The sequence below is a fragment of the Lepus europaeus genome, chromosome 21, assembly GCF_033115175.1.
Source record: "Lepus europaeus isolate LE1 chromosome 21, mLepTim1.pri, whole genome shotgun sequence".
In the NCBI taxonomy this organism is placed as follows: Eukaryota; Metazoa; Chordata; class Mammalia; order Lagomorpha; family Leporidae; genus Lepus; species Lepus europaeus.
The window spans coordinates 54,615,050-54,642,034 of NC_084847.1; the positions used below are offsets into that span (position 1 = coordinate 54,615,050).

The 26,985-nt window shown below is 48.0% G+C and overlaps 1 protein-coding gene across 1 annotated transcript; it reads right to left on the reverse strand.

Annotated features, from left to right (window-relative positions):
* On the reverse strand, positions 1-26,985 carry ARPC1A (actin related protein 2/3 complex subunit 1A). The gene is made up of 10 exons (XM_062179627.1): positions 26,864-26,985; positions 21,457-21,549; positions 16,966-17,070; positions 10,833-11,055; positions 6,933-7,040; positions 4,906-5,118; positions 3,875-3,950; positions 3,507-3,700; positions 1,350-1,440; positions 1-288 (listed from the first exon to the last, which is right to left on the reverse strand). The coding sequence occupies exons 2-10, from the start codon at positions 21,518-21,520 to the stop codon at positions 250-252; spliced, it is 1,113 nt and encodes a 370-aa protein (XP_062035611.1). The 5' UTR covers positions 21,521-21,549; positions 26,864-26,985; the 3' UTR covers positions 1-249.

The following is a 26,985-nucleotide window of genomic DNA, read 5'->3' on the forward strand; positions in this document are numbered from 1 at the left end:
ACAATCTTCCATAATAAACTACTGAAAGAGAAGCTTTGGTCAAGAATGGAATGAAATCGCAAAAAAAAAAAAAAAAGAAAAGAAAAGAAAAAGAAACACTCACTGCTGCTTTAAAAAACCGACACTTTCACCAATTACAGTCAGACACACGCGGGGTCTGCGCGCTGTTTCCTCGGGCTGGCTTTCCTCACCATCATGCTAATGGCAGAGCCGCAGCGGTCATGCTGGATGGCGGAGGCTCGCGCAGCTTCACATTATCCGGAGGCCCTGGATGGAAGACTCCAAGGTCTGCAGAGAGGCAGGAAGGGGGCCGGTCACTCCCCGTGGCTGAGCCCCTCCCCTCCTCCGCCCTGCAGAGCCGCTCCAGCGGGGCTCTCCTGGGCCTTCCCAGCCCACAGGGCCGGGCTAGCTCCCCCGGTGTCACTGGCCTTTGTGGACGAGGGCCCCTGGCTGCATGCCCTGCCTCTTCGCCACACTAACTGCCCGAACGGCAGCCAGCTGGGTACAGCCCACACGTGCATTAAGGGAGAAGTGCGCCAGGGCTCCCGGCCCACGTGGGTCAGAGGGGACGGGCGAGCTGGTCGGGGGCTGGGTGCCACCTGCCCAGGAGCGAGGAAGGGAAGGAGGTGCTGCCCGCTCTTCGTCTGAAGGCCCCGAGCCTGGGCCAGACGGGGATGGGGTCCATCACTGCGGAAGGCACGGGCAGTGGTGAAACTGTGTCGGTGTGGGCCTGTTTCGGAGGTTCACGACCGGAAGGAGTTAAATCCCGAGCCATCCTTTTCTTACCCTGGCTCTTCCTCCTGGTTTCCTCTTTCACCCACCAGGTGCAGGCCCAGTGAGACAGGGCGGATTCCGGACTTGTCCCTGACTGTCACTGTGCCCTCCTCTTGGGCCCCTCCAGAACCTCACGGCCACGGCCCTGTGCCGGAGCGCCCGTGCTCAGCGCTGCAGTCCGGGCCCCTCACCTGCAGCCTGCTCTTCCTACTGGGGTTCCGGGGAGTCGCAGCCCTCTGCACACACGGCCTCGCCTCCTCTCCTGGCCACGCGTGGCTCCTCCCTCCAGCTCCTGTGCCTCCGTAGGGCCCAGGCCAGGGCGGTGCCGGGAGCGCCCCGTATGCTCTGAGCCTGCTCTCACATCAGCTTACTCTCCAAGTCCCGCCCTCCTGACACCTTCCTCCAGCAGAGACAGGGGCACCGGCCTCTGCTCCACCGCTCCCTGACCTGACAAGACCTCAGGGGCTCCTCCTTCTCCATCTTGACAATGTTTGACAATGCTTCAAGAACTAAGAAACATTATTCTGTAGGAAGAGTCTGAACACAAACAGATTCGTTCTGAAAGGCAGAAGTACCTTGAAATCCCAAATTGTCATGGCTCCGTCGATGCCAGTTGTGCAAAATTTGCGACAGTCTTGCTTGTCCACCTCATAAATAGACACCTGACTGAAAGAAAAGCAGAGCAAATGAGATTGCCAGCACGCGGTGGAAGTGAGCCTGGCCTTCCTGATCGTGTAAGGGCAATGTAAGGGAATGGGCTGTCTTTTAACTCCTGGATACGTCCTTTAAAGGTTTATATATTCAAAAGGCTAAGTGACAGAGAAGGAAAGCACACAAACACACACACACAAGTCAGCTCGGCCACGACAAAGCCAGGAGCCAGGATCTCCATCCAGGTCCCCACACGGGTGGCAGTGCTTGGGCCACTCTCCACTGTTACCAGGAAGCCAGATCCAAAGCAGAGCAGCCAGGCCTGAACCAGCGCTCTGATAGGAGATAGGAGATGCCGTGTTGCAAGCTGCAGCTTAACCCACACCACAACCCTGGCCCAGTTAACTCCTACATATTCACGTGCCCATCAGTATGAGGCTGTGGAAATCTAACTCCGAGAAGACCCAAATCACCTTACTAGCCAATGTCCAGATGAGAGTGGCTGGGCAAGGCCAGATCTGGCCCCCGGGACAGGTGAATGCTGGCAAGCAGGCTGTGGGCAGGCCACAGTGTGGATGGAAATGGAAAGAGCGTGTGTACACACAAACACGTATATATACACATATACGTATATACACACACACATATATGTATATACATTCAAAACTAGAGGTGCGATGAAGCGTGACTGAAATCCAACTGGCTCCAAACCAAACCTCCCCATCGCCCACTCAGCCAGCCAGCACTGAGCCTGGGCCCTCCTTGCATTTGAAATTCACCATTCTCAACGTTAGCAGCAGGCAGGCAGGCAAAGCAGAGGAACAGCCTGGCTACCCGGAAAGCTTTCAAGAAAATCAATTCCAGCTCAGACAGTCCTTCTCCTTCTCCTCTGCAGCGTCTAGAACTTTCCCTCTAGGGAAGGGGATGGCGGCCTATGGCACACACTGCTTGCTTTTGTCAGCCTGGGGGCTAAGAATGGCTTCTGCATTTTTAAATGGCTGGACTGTTGTCTCGTGGCACGCGAGAAGCACGTACAATTCAAGCTTCCCTGCGCCACAGCCAGCTCACTCACTTCCGTGTTGCCTGTGGCCACTTCTGCACCAAAGGCAGAGGTGAGCAGTTGCAACAGGGACCAGATGGCTCCTCGGAGCCTGAAATATTTACTCTCGGGGCCCTCACAGGAGGAGCCGCCGGCGGCTCCAGGGACAGAGGCCCTGACTGCCGGGAAGAAAAGTGCACTTTGCAGTCCGCAAGGGCTTGGTTCTTCGTCTCCCACCCACAAGGCTGAGGGGGCGCTGGGAGTCTGCGGACACACGGCCGGCAGGGAAGTTTAGGAGAAATTCACAAGGATAACTCTGAGTCACTCAAGACAGAAATCTGAGGTGAGGAGAGAAGGTACGCCCTGCTCGGGCAGGGGCACAGACAATTCAGCCGCCTCACTGAACATGACAGGCACAGCCTGTATTTAATAGTGTCACGAGGAGGTCTGGAGGGCTCCACTAGCCCTCCCACCACCGACACAAAGTCTCAACACAAAAGGTCTAATCAGAAAGAAAAAAATCCCATGGTACCCAAATAACTCAAAATATCAAGATTTTTTTTCTCTAGATTTTAAAACAATCAAACTTTCAGGACCAGACACAATTCTTCTGTCCTGTAAACCCACACAGCCTGGTGGCACAGCAGTCCGGAGACCCCTCAGCTTTGTCGTAAGGAGGCGAAGGGCTCCGCTCCCTTCGTAAGTAGAGGATCTGACATCACTCTGCATTAGCAGGAGCTGCGACTGGAATGGTGGCTAGAGTCACCTTTCCAAACACAGCAGACCCGAGCCCTGCCATGTGCTCACCCCTACACTCAGCCTGCAGGAAGGTCTCCTTATGCTCCCCACCAAGTCGCTGAGAAAGCGAGCCGGGGAGGAGCTGCCCGCCGGGCCCCAGCTCCGCGCGGTCTGTTAGAAGTGGGAAATACAAGCCTGGCAGTCAGAAGACACACTTCTGGGGGTGTGCACGGCTGACATGTTGGGCCCGCGTCTGTATGGGCGGCAGGCGGGGGCCAGGCCCGGGACAAGCAGCGGCACCTACGTGATGCTGTTCTGGTGCAGCGTCTCCAGGGCCGTGTTGCGGTCCTCGGTCGTGGCCCTCTTGTCCATGTTGCGGAAGCGCTCCATGGCGGACATGTTGCGCTGGATGCTCTGTTTCGGAATGTCCAGCTTGGAGACGAAGGTCAGGCAGCCGCGGTCGTCGTAGTTGAACAGCATCGGGCAGCAGTCATGGCCCTGAAACAAGGTCCCATCAGCCCCGGAGGGCACGCTGCCCAGCAGAGCGCCCACCCCACAGCCTCTCCTCTTCCACAGGGCCGCTCTGCGTTGAGCTCACGTCACAGAGGACACATTGTCCCCGGCTGGAGGCTGACAGGGTGCCCTGTGGGGAAGAGTGAGGGGAATACTCACGGCGGCCACGACGCTGTTCTCGGAGACAAAGGACACACTGAGCAGCGGCAGGAACTCGGTTTTCAGAGTGGAGACCCTGAACACAGGACACTTGTCACCGGAGACGCAGCAGCCACACAGCGGCCTTACAGCAGAGGCCAACAAAGCGCCGTTCTCCGGGGCCCCCACAGCACCAGTGAACGCTTGCTGACCCAGGAGCCCCGTGACCTCCACTCGCAGGAATCTCAAGCACGAGGCGGCCCTGCGGTGACCCCCAGAAACCGGGGCCCTTGGCAATATCCAGTCTGTCGAGTCGTGGGGCTCCTGCCACCCCTGGGGAAACCGGGGTTGAGTTCCTGGCTTCCAGCTTTGGCCCCTGACATCAGTGGGCATTTGGGGGAGTAAACCAGTGGATGGGAGTTCTCATCTCTCAAAAAAATAAATTTTTAAGAAGTACTCATTTTAGAAAAAAAAAATGAAAAAAGATGTAACCTTCTGCAAATGTACAGAAATCTTCTGGAAGACCACATTTATAATAAGGGGTATATCTTTAAAAAAAACATAAAATTAACCAAAAAACTGCATTCAATTCCGTTAGGAAAAGCCATCATCCTGAAACATGTCTGTGCAGCACCCGGAAGGACTGGCCCTAGACACGCAAGACCCCAGGGAGGGCAGTCATAGGGCGAGAGGCATCCCAACGCCCCCGCCCCGACGCGAGGTGAGCAGACGTGAGCTGTGATGTCCCACGAGGTGCTTATGGCAGAGTGGCTCCCCGTCACCCGTGAGTCATCACACCTCCAGTTCTTCCGGCACACACAAGTGGGGAGCCCCCATGAACAGTCACTGTTGGCTGACCTCACACGGTGAGAACACGCGTCCTGTTTCATCGAAGGCTGGGGTGTGTGTACCCTGCAAGGCTGCCTGGCACGCTGCACTGGGGTTCCTACGCCTGTGTCCCGTGTGTACAACCAGACAGAGGCAGCCTCAGCCCGGTGGGCGAGAAATCCCAGCCCCTGCCTGTACCTTCCAAAGAAAAGGCAAATACTCACTGCACGCTTTTTGAGGCATCGGCCACGGATACGGTGCTGTCATGGCTGACCCAGGCCAGGCGGCTTCCACTGGCAGAGAAGCTGACCCCGTGGACCCAGCCACCAGTGCCACTGCCACCAAACTCTGACATCAGCTGGCCAAAAGGCATCTTGCTGCCCCAGGGAGTACTGGCTGGCTTTTCATCCACTTCTTTAATGTAGGCAGAAAACACTCTGTGGTTCAAGGGGCAAGGAAGGAAGGAAGGAAAAAGAAAATGAAAATACATGTACAGAGAAATAGGCCACTCTAAGTATCTCAGAGCCCCAAAAGGCTGACTCATTAGAAGTCTCAGTGCTGCCCGTCTCTGTGGCCGGAACATCTGTGACGAAGGTGGGTCCTACAGTCAGGTGTCGCCAGGCTTTTTCTAATTCTCTCTCTTCGTTCCGTGAAAGGGAAAGGGACAAAGGAGACTGAATCTGGCCCTCTGCCCGCCAGTGCTTTGCTGCTCTGTACATTCCATCCCCTCCTGAACCTGAAAACTTCCCACAGGAACTGGGGTGCCCGCTACCCCAATGACAAGGGCAGTGGAAGCTCTGGGAGACACACAGCATGAGACGGGCCGAGGCTGGCGCGTCCGCTGTCAGTCTAACCCCATCTTGTGTTTCCGATCAGCATCACAACAGCAGCACTTTCGTCAAGAGCGCTGGGAAAGGACCTGTGGCTCCGGGCTCCACAGGCCCCACACGGCCCCCCAGGACTGTGTCAAGGAAGCTCTCTTTGTGGAAATCGATCTCAACAAGACTACCACCTATTCCCTCACCAGGAGTTTCAGACGATCCCAAGAATCCACACAGTAGGTTCAGTGCCACTCCTCCCATTTTCTAAGGGAGTCAGAAGGACTCTGGCAGAGAGATCACCACCAACAAAACCGCAGAGTATGAAGTGAATCGTTACCACCACAATCCCATCCCTGGAACCACTCTCACATGTGGAACTGTGGTTTGTTTGTTTTTTTTTTTTTTGGACAGGCAGAGTGGACAGTGAGAGAGAGAGACAGAGAGACAGAGAGAAAGGTCTTCCTTTCTGTTGGTTTACCCTCCAATGGCCGGCACATCGTGCTGATCCGAAGGCAGGAGCCAGGTGCTTCTCCTGGTCTCCCATGGGGTGCAGGGCCCAAGGACTTGGGCCATCCTCCACTGCACTCCTGGGCTACAGCAGAGAGCTGGACTGGAAGAGGGGCAACCGGGACAGAATCCGGCACCCCGACCGGGACTAGAACCCGGTGTGCTGGCGCCGCAGGCGGAGGATTAGCCTAGAGAGCCGCAGCGCCAGCCAGAACTGTATTAAAACCTGAGAATCCCTGGATAGAAATCACTGCCAGGTTCTGGGAGATCCCCAGTAGCTGCTGAGGAAGGGTGTGTCCTATCTCCCGCCCACCTTGGAGTCCAGTCCACCTGAGGCTTCGTCTCCGTGCTTTTCTTCAGCTAACGGGCAGAAAGGCCTTTCTGATAAAGAAGAGCTTTAGAAGAATTACCCAACACGACCCTTAAAGCTCTTAGCAGAGTGGCTGCCTTGCCTCCAGCCTCACGCTAACAACAAATACAAAGCTTCCATGGACAAGGACAGCACAGCACAGGAACCGCTCGGCAGTGCACTGTCTGCTCTGTTCTGTTCATCTTAGTTTCACTCTGGAATTTGCACTCCGTTGCCTGGAGTATGAAAGGAGAAATAACGCTATAGAGGAGACATACAGGAAGAAAAGGGGAGGAAGGGAGACAGAGACCGACAGAGAGCATGTCTGCACGTCCTAACCCTACACTGGAAACCACGGACATTCTGCCCAGGGACGCTGTCCCCGGCCCCACCTTTGATCTCCCTCCTCCCCCACTTCCTCATCAGTGACATCAGTGACGTGCACGCTCGCTGCTTTAATCCCTGTGCACGACTCCTTCTCTGGACCACGAGCTCCTGTCACGTGGGCCCCTCACGGTGCCCGCTGAAGGAGGAGCGATGTTCGGCAAGTCCATCAGTCCCACCTCGTGCCCACCTGCATTTGAAGTCGCACGATCCTGCTGCCAGCAAAACATTGTTTGGATGCCAATCCAGGCTGAGGACTGTGGAGCGTATTGGCTTTTTAATGTGTTTGCTTACCCACCTGCGAGAGGAGAAAATCATCATAGCTTATCTACACATCAAGCTACAGTCCCCAAGTGATCTACAAATGTGTATCACGTCCAAATGACGCGCGAAGGTAGGCAGCTGGAGAGAGAGGAGCTGAGGTTAGCCCCAGCCAACCTGCACAGCATGTGACAGCTCTGCCGACTTCCGACTTCTGGCAGGACAGCCCCTGAGTGAGGGCCCGAGATGCACCACCCAAGCCCCCTTCCCTTTCCATGCCCCTGAATCTTATCTCCTGTGTTCCCAACGTTGCAAATCTAGAACCGGCACCACCTGGAACTATCCAATATGGCTGCAGGATGTGTTCAAACATCTGTAGACCATTACAGTGTCACTATAATCAGATTACTTACCATGGGGGACACTCCCATTCCCATCACATACCTGATCCCATGACACTTCCAGTATTTCCAAAAAAGGGCACAGAAGTGGGCAGCAATCAGGCCGTGCCCCACCCTCCACTCCTTTTGGATGTTCATTCAAGCACGACCCCAAATACCACCCCTTATGTGTGCCAGGACAGCCTGAATCTTTTTTTTTAATATGTAATTTTTAAAAAGATTTATTTATGTATTTGAAAGTCAGAGTTACACAGAGAGAGGAGAGGCAGAGAGAGAGAGAGAGAGAGGTCCTCCATCCGTTGGTTCACTCCCCAATTGGCCACAATGGCCAGAGCTGCACCAATCCAATGCCAGGAGCCAGGAGCTTCCCCCAGGTCTCCCACGTGGGTGCAGGGGCCCAAGGACTTGGGCCATCTTCCACTGCTTTCCCAGGCCACAGCAGAGAGCTGGACTGGAAGAGGAGCAGCCAGGACTCGAACTGGCACCCATATGGGATGCTGGCATTGCAGGCGGTGGCTTCACCTGCTATGCCACAGCGCTGGCCCCAACAGCTTGAATCTTGAGAGAGGCTTCTGTGTTTTGAGCTTTTTGTTCATATTTTCTCTCTCTTAAGCTTGCCAGCACGTAGTCCTGGAGTGTGCACTTTTCCTTTGCTTGAAGTAAGTCCTGCTATGGTGTAGCGGGTAAAGCTGCCACCTGCAATGCCAGCATCCCATGTGGGCATTGGTTTAAGTCCTGGCCGCTCTAATTAGCTCTCTGCTAATGTGCCTGGGTAAGCAGTGCAAGATGGCCCAAGTGTGGGAGGAAGCACAGAGGAAGCCCCAGTCATTGTGGCCATTTGGGGAGTGAACCAGCAGATAAAGACTTCTCTCTGCCTCTCCCTTTCTCTGTATCTCTGTCTTTCAAATACATAGATAAATTTTTTTAAAAAAGCCTTGCTTTCTGTACACCTTTATGTCTCCACCTTGGATTCTTTCATGTGTGGAGGGAAGAGCCTGGCATAAGTCCAGCCAGAGTCCACTGGCCACAGTGAAAGTGCATTAGCAAGGTTCCCTCGCTGGCCACTAGGTCTCCTGGTAACGGATGGAGAAGAACCTGATTAACTCTGGCTCTCCCCTTGGGATTTCAGAATACATATAATGTTACCATTGGACAAAAGTTAAAGTTGGAAATTATCTGAACTTTGGAGCTGACTCCATGGCACAGCGGATTAAAGCCACCACCTGTGATGCCGGCGTCCTGTCTGAGAGCCACTTCGAGCAATGCCTGAGTGCTTCCAATCCAGCTTCCCGCTAACAGGCCCGGGAAAGCAGGGGAAAAGAGCCCAAGTACCTGGGTCCCTGCCACCCATGTGACAGCCCCGGCCATTGCTACCACCTGGGGAGTGAACCAATGGATGGGAGATCTCTCTCTCTGTAACTCTGCCATTCAAATAAATCAACTAATTTTAAAAATAAATTATTTAAATTTTATTATAAATATTCAGTGATTTGTTATTTCATTTTGGGTTGTAAGAGACCTTAATTTCTTCACAAGTCTCCATGATCTGTAACTTCTTTTATTTTTTCACAAAGAAATCACAACCAAGAAATTAGAAGAACATTTTTTGGGGGTATTAGCCACTAATTCTCCAGTGCCATTCAGAAAAGATTATTTATGTTTAAGATCAGTCATTATTTAGGCTTATGTAATTCAATTTCAGCCCCAAAACTACTGTTTAAAAATGAATCATGCCAAGTTGTTCAAAAGTTTGGACACTTAATATTGAATAACATTCCTATGGAACATTTTTCTTACAAACTTGAGAACGCTTATTGTCAAAAAGTCAATATTCTGAATTGTTTTATAATGCCGTCTTTTAAAAAAATTTATTTAAGGGAAAGAGTAGCAAGCAAAACAATCAGTTCCAGTGACTGAATTTCAGGCTTCTGAATACTGGATAATGAAATATTGTCCAATAGTTGAGAAACTGCCCTGAACATGACACCTTATACCGAAGCGAAGTCCGACTTCCCCATATGTGAGACTACCTCTCAGTGAATACAAATGTGAACAATTACTGAGTCTGGCTCAGCCAGGAGCAGGGTTTCTGTACGAATTCCTAAGACTGCAGGGACTTAGCTGCCGTAAAGTGTAGCCATGCAGGAACATTCATAACGTTTGTTTCTCATCTGTGCATGCCAGTGACGCTCCCAGATGATTTGACAGGCAGCATTCTGCTAACCTTATTTTTAACACACACGCGGAAGCAAAATGTGTGTCTTGAATTCATAATTCAATCTTGTTGCAAATTGACTTTCTTTCCAAAGAATAAAAAATTTCTGCAGTTTTTCTGAGTTATGAAATGCAGCACGATGGTGCCTTCCCGTCGCTGCTACAGCAGAACGCAGAGAAAGACCACTAGAGTGAAATGTGGACCCTGCTGTTCTTCCTGGTACACCAACATGGCCACTTCTGCACGCACAGTCAATGCCATGTTGAAGGACATTTACCACCCATTCTGAATACACGCCAGGCAGAACAGAGTTGCCTTCCTATCAAAATAAGCAGCAGGGAGTAGTTAGAATAAGTAGCCACATAATAAACCCTGTATTTTGATTGGCTCGGCTGCAAGTGATTCATACTTAGAAGATTCTGGTGAATTTGTACTGTAGCAGCAAGTAAAGTATTGCATACACCAAGACAGAGCCAGTCAGCACATAAGCTTCAAGGAAAGCAGAACACGGTTATCTGTAAAATCCAGGGCACTTTAAGCGAACAGACACAGTGGGAAAGGAAATCACTGAGCCTCTTTCAAGCTTGATGTATATACAGAGTGAGAACACGGCACGTTGGACAGAACAGAGGGAGAAGAGGAGGAGCAGCCTGCAAAACAAGTTAGGAGATCAGAGCGTGGAAACAGTACCTCTATAGTCATGAGATGAGATTTAGCCCGAAGTACACACAAGGAGGAAAGATGCTCAGACAGAATGGGAACAAAAAAAGTCTCCTAATGAGAAAAGCTGGACTTGGAGTAAAATCTTCGCCCAGGGCTTCAAGAAGGCAGGACGAACATGGCAGCCCTAATGTAAAAGGTTCCAATGTGGGGCTGGCATGTGGCACAGGGGGTTAAGCTGCCTGCAATGCTGGCATCCCATATGAGCACTGATTAGACTGCCGGTGCTCCACTTCTGATCCAGCTCTCCCTGCTAATGTGCCTGGGAAAGCAATGGAAGATGGCCCAGGTCCTTGGACCCCTGCCACTCACGTGGGGGATTTGGATGGAGTTCTGGGATCCTGGCTTTGGCCTGACCTAGCGCTGGCCATTGCAGCTGTTTGTGGAGTGAACCAGTGGATGGATGATGTCTTCCTGCCCCTACTCCCCATCCCCAATTGTGCCTCTCAGAAAGATTAATTATTAAAAAAAAAACCATTTCACTATTGCTTACCAGTCATTCTCAGACTCGAAGTAACAAACAGAAATGAGCCGCGCTCCACTTCCCACAGCAAATTTGTTCTCTAGGGGCGACCACTTCACAAAAGTCGCCGCGCGGTTAATCCGCAGGATCACCAGGGTCGGCTTCCAGACGCCGTCCTTCTGACTCCACACGTAGGCGTTGCGGTCTGCCCCGCAGGTGACAATGCGGTCGCTCTTGGGAGCCCAGTCGATACCTGCAAGTGAGACGTAGGCTGTGTGCTTTACCCAGGCGGAGACGGTGTGGCAGTGATTGGCAGGCCGGGGGGTGGGGAGGGGGCGCACTTCACACAAAGGCAAGGACGTTTCTCCGCAAGGGTCTGGGGCTCGGGAGGCGGGGTGGCCAGAGCAGACAGAGCTCAGCACGGGCACTCCTTCACCCCTCGCACACTTCACAGCGCCTCGAGGTCTGACGCTCCATTACCTGTTTCTTTCCTCTTTATTAGATTTTTTTTTCTTTGGTCTAAAAATAACCGTATTTATTTACTAACAGATGTCATCCCATGATACTAACGGATACAACTAAAACAGCATCCAGAATAAATAAAAACCATCTTCCTAAAAGAGGGAAACTGTGATCCCTTACATAGTCTCCTGAAGGTCTCTGCACCCCAAATATCTTCTCTACAAAACGCTGGCTTTGTGAAGAGTACGTCAGCATCTTTGCATCTACGCTAGGAAGACACCCAAGTGCGCGTCTGAACGTATGGTTTCCTTCTCTTATTTCAGCAGACTTCTACTCATCCTGTACTTCCAGGAAGGATCTCAAAGTCAAGGTCACTTCGTTACACACCCAGAGCAAATTTACTATGATTCAGTCATTTTATATTACTAATGCTTCATTTTCTACAAATAAAATTTCACACTGAAAAGTACAGAAATATTACTAATTTTTATTTTGTTTCCCTAAAAACCAATAGTTGGTACTCTTAACATTAATGTGTTAAAATAAGAGGAGTATTCATATAAATCACCCTCAGTAATCATAAATCATAGTGACTTCAATAGTATGAGAAGTTCATTCATTTGTTAGCTATATCAGTAGCTCAATTATTTGAATCACTGAAGGGAAAAATACAAGAGATTGTATTTAAGGAGTATATTTTGATTTTAGATCCATTCATCAAAGGATTATCTTTATTAAATTTCACTTTTTAACTACAAAGACAATACCTATCTATCATTACAAGATAAACATCAAAAAGAGACCCGTAGAGAAATCCTAAGACTTGCCCACATACACATGCCTCCCCCGCCAAATGGTACAACTATCATGGCAAATATTACCTCTTGTCTTCTGTAAATTAGTGAACATTATTTCAGGACGGTAATCTTATCTTCATTTCCTAACTCATCTCCTCATTGCTGAACATTTTATTGGTTTCCACTCATTTGTTAAAATAGATAAATAAAAGTGGAAATTTTTTTAATGATGTAAGATTATTTCATAGTAGTATAATAAGGTTGTCATAATTTTAGTATTATATCTTGGAAAATTATCAAGTCAGTAGATTTTTGCAGATGAAGAGACCAATTTTATAAATCTTATGAGGTCAAAACTTATAGATTTAATAAAGTTTTGTGATATTACATTTGAAACAGATTTTTTCACTTTATTTTTCTTTACTTTTACTTAACTGTGTGCATTATGTGAAATTTTATCCTTTATTAATTGTAATTTATTTTAAATTTATTTCTTTTCACTTTATTTGAAAGATGGAGACAGAGGGCAATCTTCTATCTGCTCATTCAGTACCAAATGCCTATAACAGCCAGGGTTGAGCCAGGCCAAAGGCAAGAGCCTGGAATTCAATCCAGGTATCCCACGTAGGTAGCAGGGACCTAACTACTTGACCTACGACCCGCAGTGTCCTTGCACATTAGCAGGAAGTTGGATCAGAGGCAGAGGAGTTGGGACTTGACCCAAGCATTTTGATACAGGATGTCAGTTTCCCAAGCAGTGTCTTAACTGCTGGGCAAAATGCCCACCCCAGAACTTTTATCTTTCAGAGGACCTAACTCAGAACGCTTTACTTTTATCTTTGTTCTTTTTTTTTTTTTTTTTTTTTTTTTAATTTTTTGACAGGCAGAGTGGACAGTAGAGGGAGACAGAGAGAAAGGTCTTCCTTTTTGCCGTTGGTTCACCCTCCAATGGCCGCCGCGGTAGGCGCGCTGTGGCCGGTGCACCGCGCTGCTCTGATGGCAGGAGCCAGGTGCTTCTCCTGGTCTCCCATGGGGTGCAGGGCCCAAGCACTTAGGCCATCCTCCACTGCACTCCCTGGCCACAGCAGAGAGCTGGCCTGGAAGAGGGGCAACCGGGACAGGATCGGTGCCCCGAGCGGGACTAGAACCCGGTGTGCCGGCGCCGCAAGGTGGAGGATTAGCCTGTTAAGCCACGGCGCCGGCCTTATCTTTGTTCTTTTAAGCGTAGGGATTTAGAATGGCTTAAAATGAGTATGGCATAAAACTCAAGATTTTTTTTTTCCTTCAACAAAAAAGAAATTTTGGCGGGTCACTATGGATTTGTTAAAAATTTCATTACACTGGGGCTGGTGCTGTGGTATACTGCCTAAGCTTCTGCCTATAGCACCAGCATCCTATATGGCGTCGGTTTGAGTCCCAACTGCTCCTCTTCTGATCCAGCTCCCTGCTGATGGCCTGAGAGAGCAGTGGAAGATGGCCTAAGTGCTTGGGCCCCTGCATCCCTATGGGACACCCACAGGGTCCTGGATTTGACTCCTGGATTTGAATCAGCCCAGCTCCAGCTATTGTGGCCATTTGGGGAGTGAACCAACAGACAGAAGTCCTCTCTCTGTCACTCCCTTTCCAATAAATAAATAAATCTTTAAGAAAATGCAAAAAGACTCAAAGAGATACCAACTAACTGCAACCATTTGTGCATCCATTTGGATCCCAATTAAGTTAGTGGATATTATAAAAAAAATGCTGGTTATTATTAAAAAGTATCCTTATCTTTTAGAGGTTCCGACTGAAATCTGAAATGACACAATGTCTCGGCTGTGCTTCAAGACTGGCTGTGCGCTGACGCTGCTGAACGTGGGTGGTGAGTACAAGGGCTCATTATGCGATCTTCTTTGTTAAATGCTTAACATTTTCTACAATAAAACTTTTTAAAAAACAGAGTGATCAAATATGTAACATGCAAAAAACCCGACTCCACAGAGCGGCCCCAGCACAGGGCGCGCCTTCCGTGCAGTGCTGTTGCCTTCTCTCCAGTGCGTCACGAGGTCCTCCCCCACGGTCACCAGGCTTTCTGGGAAAGCACGTCTGATCTTGGGCTCCTGCCACAAAGTTAGATTTCTCCAACAGCAGTTTTTTTAAGATCTAAAAAAATGTCATTTGAGCACTTAAGACAGAAAACAGGCCCAAGTTCAAAAGACCCCAAAAGGGAAGTACGGGGAGGAAAGGACAGAACTGAAGGCTTCACATTTCTGTTCCTTTGGTCTTTCATCTTAGCCTTTTCTCATCTAAAAAAAAGGATTTCCTAATGTTATTATTCCAAATTAAATAGGACTTATTCTTAGGCCATGGGCAAAGAGATTTAAAGAAAACAGGCCAAACCTAATAGAAATAAGGCCACGGGAAAACAATAGCAACAAAAATAGAACTGAAGGGGCCGGCGCTGTGGCATAATGGGTAAAGCCGCCGCCACACTGCCGGCATCCCATATGGGCGCCGGTTCCATTTCTGGCTACTCTATTTCCCATCCAGCTCTCTGTTGTGGCCTGGGAAAGCAGTAGAAGATGGCCCAGGTCTTTGGGCCCCTGCACCCACATGGGAGACCTGGAGGAAGCTCCTGGCTCCTAGCTTCGGATCAGCGCAGCACCAGCCATTGAGGCCAACTGGGGAGTGAACCAGAGGATGGAAGACCTCTCTCTCTGTCTCTCTCTGTAATTCTGTCTTTCAAATAAATAAAAAATAAATCTTTATTAAAACAAAAACAGAACTGAAGTCTGGAGCTGGTTTGTGATCTGTGTGGCTCCCAGTGCACAGGAGCGTCACATGCAAATCACTGATCATAGCAAGAAGGCCAGGCAGTCTCCGCTGGTGGAATGCGACAACTTAGGTAAAAGAGCCGGACTCTCAAAGCATGCTAATTTCTTCCCCTGGACAGGGGCAAAGCTATTTAGGCAAATCAGTGTTTTAGGGGATTAGAGGCAAAATTCCAGGATCTAACTAAAAGAAAGAAAAATCACTGTAAATCCTACTGCTGCCCACTTAAATGCAAATGTCGTTGCGAGGAGGGGCAAACCCCAATCTAATGGCAGTGAGAAATCTGTACATGAAAAGTTATGGTTATGCTCAAACTGTTCAAAATACGTGATTAAGTCAAACTATTCTGCCATAAAATAGGATAAAAAAGAAGCCACCATGATAGTAAAGATCAAGGAAGCTCTCTAAACAGATTAGAATTAATTCTTTTGAAATTTGGTATCTAAATTTGGTTTACCAAGCTGTGAAAACCATTGTAAAAAGTATTCCACTTTTACCTCTCATTCCTCCTCCTCTGACACTTGCTTAACAAACTGCATGGCTTGCCACCACCACCCATCTACTGACTGATCTTTCGTCAAAGAGAAAAGTTGACGTATATTCAGGAATCTGCCCTGAGCCACACGCTCCAAAAATCTCACCTTCCACATGTCAACGAGATGCCCCCTCAGTGGAAAAATGGTGTAAGAGTTAAGAACGGAAAAACCAGAGAACTCAGTTGCCTAACACACATCTGAAAGTACGCTCAATTCTTCTTCAATCAGGAAAATACAACTACAGAGACACTGCCTTTCACTCATCAGACACTATCAAGTATGGCTGGGAGGGGACAGGCATTGTGTTACAGTGGCTTAAGGACCTGTCAGAGGGCCTGGGATCAAATATTCAGTTTCCTGCTAACACACCTGGGAGGTAGATGATAGCTCAAATCTTTGAGTCCCTGCCACCTACATGGGAGATCTGGATGGAGTTCCTGGCTCCTGGCTGCCTTGTGGTCCAGCCCCAGCTGTTGCAGGCATCTGCAGAGTAAACTAATAAACTGAAGATCTCTCTCTGTCTCTCCTCCTCTCTCTGACACTCTGCCTTTAAAATAAATAAATAATCGTTTTGAAAACTAAAATATGTGTTGTGTGTGGGAAAATGGGTACTCCCGTAAATTACAGGGCTGAGGGAATGAAGGGAATGTGATGCTGCCTAGCAAGGCTGAAGATGTGCACAGCTCCACAGCACAAGTCCACCCCTACAGACGCTCACATATCAGCACAAACAGGTACAGCGCTGCTGGACCCTTCAATGTAATACGGAAAAACTGGGAACAGCCTAAACAACCTTTAGGGGAGGAAAGGGTAAATAAATGAGGTGTAAAATGCCAAACAGCAGTTGAAAGGAATAAACTTAAATACATCAACATAGATAGATCTCAGAATAAATATCAAATGCGAAAGCCAGCCACAGGAGATGTACAGTGTGATGTCTTTTATTTAGCAGTAAAAATACCAGCTGAGAGCACCAGAGAGTGCAGGATGATGTCATGGCCAGGTGAAGCCTGTCTTCTGGGGAGAGGACTAGGACTGTTGGTGAGAGGAGACTCCTACCAGTATCTACAGTGACACTATTCCATCCTTCCTCGTAACTTTCCTGGCACAGGGGAAATACTGGTAATTCCGATGGCAGATAATCTGCTGCGGAGTACCTGTTACATTAACTTTTGTTCTTCTCAGTCTTTTGGAAAGTCTTCCTTGCCCCAAAACAACACAAAGGAAATTCCTTCCAGACACTACGCCCCCTCAGGGCTCGGGAGCAGTCTGGCTTACGTTTTCACATTCCATCAGCTCGTCTAAGCTCTTCAGTCCTCACATGCACTTAGTTTAGGGCTTTCTGTAACACTAGTGGAGCGCTGGGTACCAGCCGGGATGTAAGACGTGCTTAACGATCGACACCATGACTGTATTTTCTTAGTTGTCTAAAGAATACGCAGTGAGTGACTGCACGACTGTGACCACCACAGCCAACCTGGTTTATCAGACTCTCTCTAAATGGAAGCGCGCTTCAGCCGGAAACACCACTCCGAGCCCGTGGCTGTCTTCCTTTACCTGTGATGTGCCCGTTGTGCTCCTTGAGTTCGTGAGCTTTCACCCACTGGCTCCCGTTCTTCTTGTAGATGTGCACTTCGTGGTTATTGGGACTAAGGGCGATCTCTGGAGAAAGAGGTCAGCACAGTGGTTAACACCTGAACCTGAAACGGCCATCCAAAGACAGCGGGTGTTTAAAACACACTGAAGGAACAGGAAGGCTGTTTCCAGAAAGCAGTCTCCAAACTCACCCTGAAGAAGCCTTCTGTACTTCCATTTGGTCCTTGTATTTTAAAATATTTTATAGGGGAACTAAATTTAAAAACACATTTTCCTAGAGACACATGTAACTGCCAGTTGAATATTCTAACCAGCAAGAAATAAATATTGCTATCCTTAGCTAAAATAATTTTAGCTCACAGTAAAAATGGTGACGTATTAGTTCACATGTGCAATTTTATTAGAGATAAATATTTAATGTCTCTTTGACTTTCTGAAATGCTGAAAATAACTTACAGACTTGCGTAACTGCTTCATAAACCCAGGCTGAAACCACTAGTTTATCAGAAAACTTTGGTTCTGTTGATGAACTATACTGAAGTTCTCCTTTATAATAAAGTCAACACAAATCACAAGACTGGGACCAGCATTGTGGTGTAGCACGCTAGGCCGTCACCTGTGATGCTGGCGTCCCCATCAGAGCACCCGTACAAGTCTGGGCTGCTCTGTTTCTGATCTCGCTCCCAGACAACACATCTGGGAAAGTAAGAGATGGGCCAAGTGCCTGAGCCCCTGCCACCCATGTGGGAGATCCAGACGGAGTTCCAGGCTCCTGGCTTCAGCCAGCCCAGCCCCAGCCACTGTAGCCATTTGGGGAGTGAACCAGCGGATGGAAGATCTCTTTTTCTATCTTTCCTTTTCTCTCTGTCACTGCTTTTCAAATATATGAAGTAAACCTTTTTTTAAAATCACAAAACAAAATTATGTTTTCAAGAGAAATCTCCTTGACCAATCCAAAATATATGAGAAATGGATTTTTAAACTCATATTGATATTCTTTTCATTGGTGTCTCCCATGCAGGTAGCAGGGGCCCAAGCACTTGGGCCATCCTCTGCTGCTTTTCCCAGATCATTAGCAGGGAGCTGGATTGGAAGTGAAGCAGCTGGGACATGAACCATTGCCCATATGCAATGCCAGCATTGCAGGTGGCAGCCTTACCAGCTATGCCACAAGGCCAGCCTCTAAAATTATCTTTTTAAAAATTTTATATAGCCGGTGCTGTGGTGCACAGGGTTAACACCCTGGCCTGAAGCGCTGGCATCCCATATGGGCACTGGTTTGAGTCCCGGCTGCTCCACTTCCAATCCAGCTCTCTGCTATGGCCTGGGAAAGCAGTAGAAGATGGCCCAAGTCCTTGGGCCCCTGCAACAACGTGGGAGACCCAAAGGAAGCTCCTGGCTCCTGGCTTTGGATCAACACAGCTCCGGCCATTGCAGCCAATTGGGGAGTGAACCATCGGATGGAAGACACCTCTCTCTCTCTCTCTCTCTCTGCCTCTCCTCTCTCTGTGAAACTCTGACTTTCAGATAAAGAAATAAATCTTAAAAAAAAAATTTTATCTATTGCTTTTTATTTATTTGAGAGGCAGAGAGAGAGAGATGGAGAGATAGACGGGGAGAGCTCACATCTAGTAGTTCACTCACCAAATGCCTAAAACAGCCAGGGCTGGGCCAGGGCCAAAGTCAGGAGCCAGAAATTCAATTCAGGTCTTCCTTGTGGGCAGGGACCCAAGTACTGGTAGTGAGAATGTAAAATGGACATTTTGTAAAATGGTCTGCTAATTCCTTAAGATGGTCAGCATAGTTATCATGTAACCTCACAATTCAAGTCCTAGGCACATCAAGGGAACTGAAAACATATGTCTGCATAAAAACATATCTGAATGGTCTTAGCAGTTTATTCTAACTAGCCAGTGAGAGGAAACAACCCAAAAGTCCACCAAGAAAAAGAAACACAATGTGGTATATTCCTACAATGGAATAGTATTCGGCCATGAAAAGGAATGAAGGGAGAATGGTTCTAGGAGCCCCTAAAATACCAACATCTGTGGATGCTACAATGCCTTATATAGAATGAACAGTATTTGCATATAACCTTCACATATTCTCCCATATACTTCAAATCTTTGGATTACTTATAATATCTAAAAAAATGTAAATTTTATATAAACAGTTGTTATATGTGTTAAGAAATAATGACACGGGGGAAAAGCACATTTGTTCAGAGCAGGCATAATTTTTTTCCCCTCTGAACACTTCTGATCCATGGTTGTTTAGTCCACGACTGCAGATCCTGCAGACACAGAGGGACAGGGTCAGTGGTACTGTAATGTCCCCTACTGTGGGTGAACCCTGAAAAGATAAGGCACAATGAAAGAAGCCAGATGCAAAGAGGTACTTAAGATTTTAAAATTTTCAAAAAAGAGCAAATTCATGGTTGCCAAGGACTGAAGGATTCTGAGGAAAATCTGAATGACTGCTAATGGACACAGAGTCTCTTTCTGGGGAGATGAAAACAGAAATCAGATGGTAGTGATTGTTGAAAAACTGTGAATATGCTAAAAAAAAAAAAACCCCACTGAATCGTACACTTTAAAAGAGTTAATTTTATGTTATATGAATTACATCTCAACATTTATTAAAGTTATTTAAAAAAAGATACTCGAGGGGTGGGCATTCAGCCTAGCAGTTAAGATGCCAGACAGGATGCCTGCTCCAACACAGCAGGACCTGGTTAGGTTCATGGCCCAGCTTCTGACTCCAGCTTCCCAATGATACAGACCTCGATGGGCAGTGCTGACGGCTCAGTAATGGAGCTGCTGTCACCCATGTGGGAAACCTGTGTTCCCAGTTCCAGGTTCCAGTCCTAACCTAGCCTCGCTGTTCCAAGTATTTGGGGAAGTGCAACAGTGGGTGAGAGCTCTCTGTCTCTTTGCCTTTCAAATAAAATAATTAAAGAGAAAAAAACCCCAAAACTTTAAGGACACTAAATATTTATCTTTTTAAATAACTGATATGGGGAGCCAGCATTGTGGTGTAGTGGGTAAAGCCGTTACCTGCAATGCTGGCATCCCATATGGGCACTGGTTAGAGACCTGGCTGCTCTATTTCTGATCCAGTTCTCTGCTATGGTCTGGGAAGGCAGTAGAAAATGGCCCAAGTCCTTGGGTCCCTACACCTGCGTGGGAGACCTAGAAGAAACTCCTGGCTCCTGGCTTCGGATCGGCTCAGCTCTGACCGTTGCAGCCATTTGGAGAGTGAACCAGTGGATGGAAGCGCTCTCTTTCTCTCTGCCTTTGCATAGCTCTGCCTTTCAAATAAATAAATAAATCTTTAAAAAAATTTCATAGGCATAATATTATATATTTATCTCTATAGATGTTTTTACTTTTTGATGATCACTTTGTATGCTAAACTGTGCCTACTTTTTTTTTTTAAAAAAGACATATTTATATTTATTTGAAAGGCAGAGGTAGAGAAAGAGGTCTTCCATCTGCTCGTTCACTCCCCAGATGGCCGCAACTGCTGGACTCGAACCAGTGCCCACATGGGATGCTGGCACTGCAGGTGGTGGCTTTACCTGCTATGCCACAGTGCTGGCCCCATAAACTGTGCCTACTTCTAAGAGACTTCTCTATCCCTTTCTGTCTGCTTGTGCTAGAAAACTAGAAACTCAAGCTGATGAAGGACGCAGTACCCTATAGTTCTATAACAGCTTATTTCCAGGTTGTAATGTTCTGATTAAACACTGGATGAGTGTGGCATCACAGCATAACCGCACAAGACCCTAAGCTGGGGCTGACGCTGCGGTGTAACACATCCCATATGAGCACCAGCTGGAGTCCTGGCTGCTCCACTTCCGATCCAGCTCTCTACTATGGCCTGGGAAAGCAGCAGAAGATGGCCCAAGTCCTTGGGACCCTGAACCCACATGGGAGACCCGGAGGAGACTCCTGGCTCCTGGCTTCGGATCGGTGCAGGTCTGGCCATTGCGGCCATTTGGGGAGTGAACGAGCAGATGGAGACCTCTCTCTCTTCCCCTGCTTCTCTGTAACTCTGCCTTTCAAATAAATAAACAAACTTTAAAAAAAAATATCCCTGAGCTGTCAGGGTACTGAAAGGGGTCTATTTGATGTAAACCTTTAAGTGGTACTGTAGAAAAAGAGGTCGACAAGGAGCCAGAAGGCTTGGGTGCTAGCAACATTTCCAACATTAACTTGGTATGCAACCACTGGAAAGTCCTTCTGCCGCCCTGGGCCTGGCTGCTGGCCCCATCAGTGGTCAGCTGAACTTTCTATAAGCCAAAGGACTGACCAGGGTACCTTGTGAATCGGCGTCAACAGCTTTATGTCCTTTCTACACGACACTGAAATATGTGAATCTGAAAAGTGCTTAAATCTGAAATGTAGCAAAGGTGCCAAAATAAAGCAGCAAAGCTGACAGCATACTTACGGGTACGATCCCTGTTCCAGGCATGACAGGTGATTGGCTCTAGTAAAAACTGATGCAGAGACATTATTCTTAGTGTTTTCAAAAGATAGAAAGCTGCAACGAACAACAACAAAATCACGAATTAAACACAGTATTCAAGTTATCTGAGGACCTTAATATGTTTGGGGATAAATAAATTATTGTTGCCCCATAAGAAAAGAACCAATCTGAATTTCAAAACTTAACCATTTAAAATAGAACTAGCACTGTAATCAAGAATACAGAATTTATTCTATTAAGGATCATCAATGGATTCTCAAACCATAGGTTAGATTATTGGATACAGTATATTCACAATCTCAGATGATCAAACCACAGATTATTTACTAATTACAAAGAGAAAAACACAACTTCACAATGAAGAAAACTGGCAGTCACCACTTTAAACAAGCGATCAAACTTAGAATCACAAATAGTGGAACAATCTACCCTATGGGTGGCAACTGCGTACATCATCACTTATAAATAGTGAGTCAAATTATCATGCAGACCAGAATATCTTTGAGATCAAAAGGGGGCACTATTAATAATTACAGTGAGACAACAGGTCACAGGACTGTCCTAGAGAAACCTAGGAATATCACTTATCTACAAAGCATCAAGGCCAACAGTAGTGACTCTAAATCTAATCATGATCCAGACCTAATTTCCAGTTTATAGAAAATAAAAGAGAGGAATTGGTTAAACAACACAGAAGGAAATAAATAATTATAACCAGGACATGTACCATTCCACAGAACAATTATCTTGGATGACTCAAAAATGGCAACATATGGGTAGATATTGGTGCAGGGGTAAGACTATAGACCCCCTATCAGGCTTCCAATTTCAGTAATGTGCATCCTGGGAGGCAGGCCCACCCCTGGCTGTTGCACAGGCATTTGCAAGTGAACCAGGAGATGGAAGATCTCTCTTGTCTTTCTCTCTGCCGTTCAAATCAATAAATATTTTAAAAGGCAATATAGGGAGAAAGGGAGAACCATTCTAAATTTAAAGAGCTATCAAAAACAAATTCAGTAAACAAAACATGATTATAATCTATATATTTTAAAATATCCATAAACGATGTATGCTGTACAACAGAAAAATCTGTATTTGTATAGAAATTACATAACAGCATGGAAATTATTTTCATTTTTCTTAACTATGATAATGGTATTGCCAGTGGGTAGGAGAATGTCCTAGCTATCAGAGAATGAAGACTATGAAGTGTTTAGGGATGAAGAGTCATGATGTCTTCTGTAACTTATTTTGATTCAGGAAAAAAAAAAAAAAAAACGAAGAGTGTGTGTATGTGGCAAAATGTTAACTGGTGAATTCAGGCAGGGGGTTGTGATACTACTTTTTAAACATCATTAGACTAAAAATGAAATGAACTTCTCTGTATAGATACTCAAATCTAGACTCACTTAAGAAGCAGCCATTACTTGAAATGGGGGGAAATTCTTCAGAAAAGCGACTCGTCTTCTGCCACTCCTGACTTCATCATTTTTAAGAGGCTCTCTCACTACAAACTCAAGTTGCAATACATTTAGGTGCCCGCAGGCATGTTAACACAGGGTGGAGAAGAAATGAGAGAGGGATTCTGATGAAAGCAGGTAATGAAAGGAAGGGTCATCAGAGGATGTGAGATGCACAATGAAAGCGTAACCCAAGAGGCAAAAGTAAGTGCACCATGAAATAAAACACATCTGATATCCTGAATGGACACACAACTGACAGCGTTTCACATTCCGTTCTGAGAATGAAGACATTACTTCTTTTCTTTTATATGTTCTAGAATTCAAACTGCAATTCACAAAGAAAAAGACTTTAATCGGGGCCTGCATTGTGGTGCAGCACATTAAGCTGCCACCTGCGATGCCGGCATCCCATATGGGGGCCTGTTGAGTCCCAGCTGCTCCACTTCTGATCCAGCTCCCTTCATGCGCCTGGGAAAGCAGAAGAGGATGGCTCAAGAACTTGGGGCCCTGGTACCTACCTAGGAGACCTGGATGGAGTTCCGGGCTCCTGGCTTTGGCCTGACCCAGCCCTGGCCATTGCAGCCACTTGGGGAGTGAAGCAATGAATGGAAGATAGCGCTCTCTCTCTCTCTCTGACTTTCAAGTATATAAATAGATCTTAAAAAAAACCACTTTAACTGAAAAATCTAAAAAAAAAATTGTAAATGATATTGCTTAATTTATTTTCTAAAAGGAAGTTTCCAGATGCTCACTGAATGCTTCTCTCATCTCTGGTACCAAACACTTACCCCAAATTGTTCTGTCACAACTGTTTTTTTTTTTTTTTTTTTGACAGGCAGAGTGGACAGTGAGAGAGAGAGAGAGACAGAGAGAAAGGTCTTCCTTTGCCGTTGGTTCACCCTCTAATGGCTGCCGCGGTAGCGCGCTGCGGCCGGCGCACCGCGCTGTTCCGATGGCAGGAGCCAGGTGCTTCTCCTGGTCTCCCATGGGGTGCAGAGCCCAAACACTTGGGCCATCCTCCACTGCACTCCCGGGCCACAGCAGAGAGCTGGCCTGGAAGAGGGGCAACCGGGACAGGATCGGTGCCCCGACCGGGACTAGAACCCGGTGTGCCGGCGCCGCAAGGCGGAGGATTAGCCTGTTGAGCCACGGCGCCGGCCACAACTGGTTTTATTCAGAGCTATTCAAAATAACACGTCACAGAGATCTCCTTAACTAAAAGCAATTTAGTTCAAAAGCCACATCTGATAAGCTCCATTGTTAACTAAAACAAAACTAGTCTGCAAATTAATTATTTAATGTATATATCTATATGCAACAAAAATACACATTTAATGTACAGTTAAAGAGGTACTGCTGCAAAGGCTGTCTCCTTCAATTCAGTTTTATAATTCAGTTTTACAAGCACAGTAGCAAAGCTTTCACAGGATGGCACAATTATTTTCTAACTTCGTTTTGTCATTTAAGTTCCACAGCTGGATATACATTCAGACCTATACTTGTTTTATAATCATGTGGCTACTTCAAGCCTGCAGGCCAAGACACCACTCATGCCTATCAAATTTAAAATGTACCTGGTCAACACATCTTATGTTTACCAAACTCAGTGAATACAGGAGAAATTCTAATAGCATGAATTTTGTACCTTCTGTCATAGGGTAATAATTATAATTTCTAAACTGTGACTAATAGTTAAATGAAGTCTGAAAATCTTTGTCTAAATTGGGCTAGAGAGACACTGGGACAAAAAGGAGGGGACATTAAACTGAACAAATTTCTGCTGCTGACTGCATGGCCTGGCATGGTATGAGCCCAGGGAACCCTCACTCCTGTGCTCTACCTACTACTCAGAGTAGACAGTCACATCCATGTACAACTAGCCATGGGCTTTGAGGTTAAGGGGACTTGGGTTTCAATCCTGGCTTGGACACGTACTGGATGAGATCCTGAACAAGTCACTCCCTATCTCTAATATCCCACTGAAATCACGAGGCTTCTGGTAGAAGGACTAAATGGAACAAAATGGAAAACAGGTAGTATACAGTCTTGCCCAAAATAGATCTCAGTAGGTTAGTTCCCTTTCTTCCCTTGACCCAGGGCTTTTGAATCCTCTGTAGAAGTAGTGGTTAGTCTCCTCGGAAAGTGGAAATGTCAACTTATGCTGCAAATTCTTGGCCCTACTCCTCCGGAGCTGGAAAGTACTCCTGCGAGTGTGAATTTCAGTTTCCTGTTCAGGGTCAGTTTTCAAGATTGTGATTCATCTGGTTTCTAATTGCCCTCATTACCCAACCTAGCACAGGTACTCTAACAAGGTCACCACACCCTCCCCAACATTGAGACAGGCTCTGACTCCAAGCACCAGCCTCAGTGCAGACCATCTTAAATGTCTCTATGCAGGATCTGTCTTAGCATAGCATCATATTAACTAGATCAAAACACAGCTACTCTCCCTCCAAAGCAAGAGTTTTAATTCCAAAGTGATCCTTCCTTTTAGCAGACGAACCCCAGAGGCTTCCTGAACACAGTTAAGGCATAAAATTGGTAACCTCTCTTCTGTTTTTAGAGACCTGGAAACCCAGGATTTCTGAAACCGAAAGCTCTGATAAAATTGACAAATGAGGGCAGAACTAACATGGCTTTAGTAATTCAGGCAATGAGCTGAAGTAGATAAGAGTCTAAGGCTGCAATACAAGCAACAGATGGCTTTATAATCAAAGAGTCCAAGACACAGTCTAAGCGCCTACTGTGTTCACAGCAGACCTAGGCACAGGGTTGGTGCCAGAAACATAAATAAACCCCAGATCTTTCTGGTCCTCAAGTCTGGGGGTGGAGGGCAGGCAGGTAGGCAAGGGAGGTCAGACAGGTGCACACAGCCATGCCCGAAGCAGGAACAATAGCCAATATCTACTGCGCACCTCCCCTGGGCCAGGAAGCATTCCATGCAAGTTATGCGAGTAACCGCACTTGGTCCTCAGAAGACCCTTAGTGTAAATGGGGAAACGGAGGCACGGACAAACGATCTCCCCAGGGCCATCCAACAAGTCACCGGTCCAGGACCGGGACTTCGGCAGTGCCACATACAAGGCTCCGCTAGGGCCAACCCGAGAGCAGAGGAGCGGCCCGGGAGGGTCCCCCGCCACAGGGGTGCACAGCCGCCCCATCGGGAGGGTCTCCCGCCACAGGGATGCACAGCCGCCCCATCGGGAGGGTCCCCCGCCACAGGGGTGCACAGCCGCCCCATCATGAGGGTCTCCCGCCACAGGGGTGCACAGCCGCTCTATCGGGAGGGTCCCCCGCCACAGGGGTGCACAGCCACCCCATCGGGAGGGTCTCCCGCCACAGGGATGCACAGCCGCCCCATCGGGAGGGTCTCCCGCCACAGGGATGCACAGCCGCCCCATCGGGAGGGTCCCCCGCCACAGGGGTGCACAGCCGCCCTGGACAGCAGGTACGCGCTCCACGGGCGCCCCTCCCGGGTGCAGAAACCTATTCTGAACGATGAATGGGCCCTCGTGACGCCCGGTGAGCCGGAGCGCATCCCGCGTGAACACGGGACGGACACGGGATGTTCCCGCAGGAACACGAACGCGCGGGCTGCGAGACCAATGCCCGCCGAAGTGCAAACAGGACGGCGGCGCCGGAGAGGGGGCATCGGAGGCGGCTGGGAGCGCGGAACCCCTGCCAGAAGCGATCTGTCTGCGTGGGGGCCCCAGAGACTTGGGGGTGGGGGGCTCGGTGGCCCCGGGGGTCCTCCGCTTCCTCACGAGGCCCGGCAGCGAAGACCCCTGCCGGCCCCCTCAGCCTCGGGGCCCCGCGGCCTAAGCCCCCAACTCACCGCCCCCGCGGTCTAAGTCCCAGGCACTGGAGGCCACCGAGGCCAAACGCTCGCCGCTGCCGCCCCTTACCTGGGGTTGGGGAGGTGCGGAGGGGCTCGGAGCGGCGAATTCGCGGACTCTGGTCAGTCGACGCGAACAGGCTCCGGCGGGCGCGGGCGGAGAACGGAGGCCCAGAGGGAGCGGCTGACAGA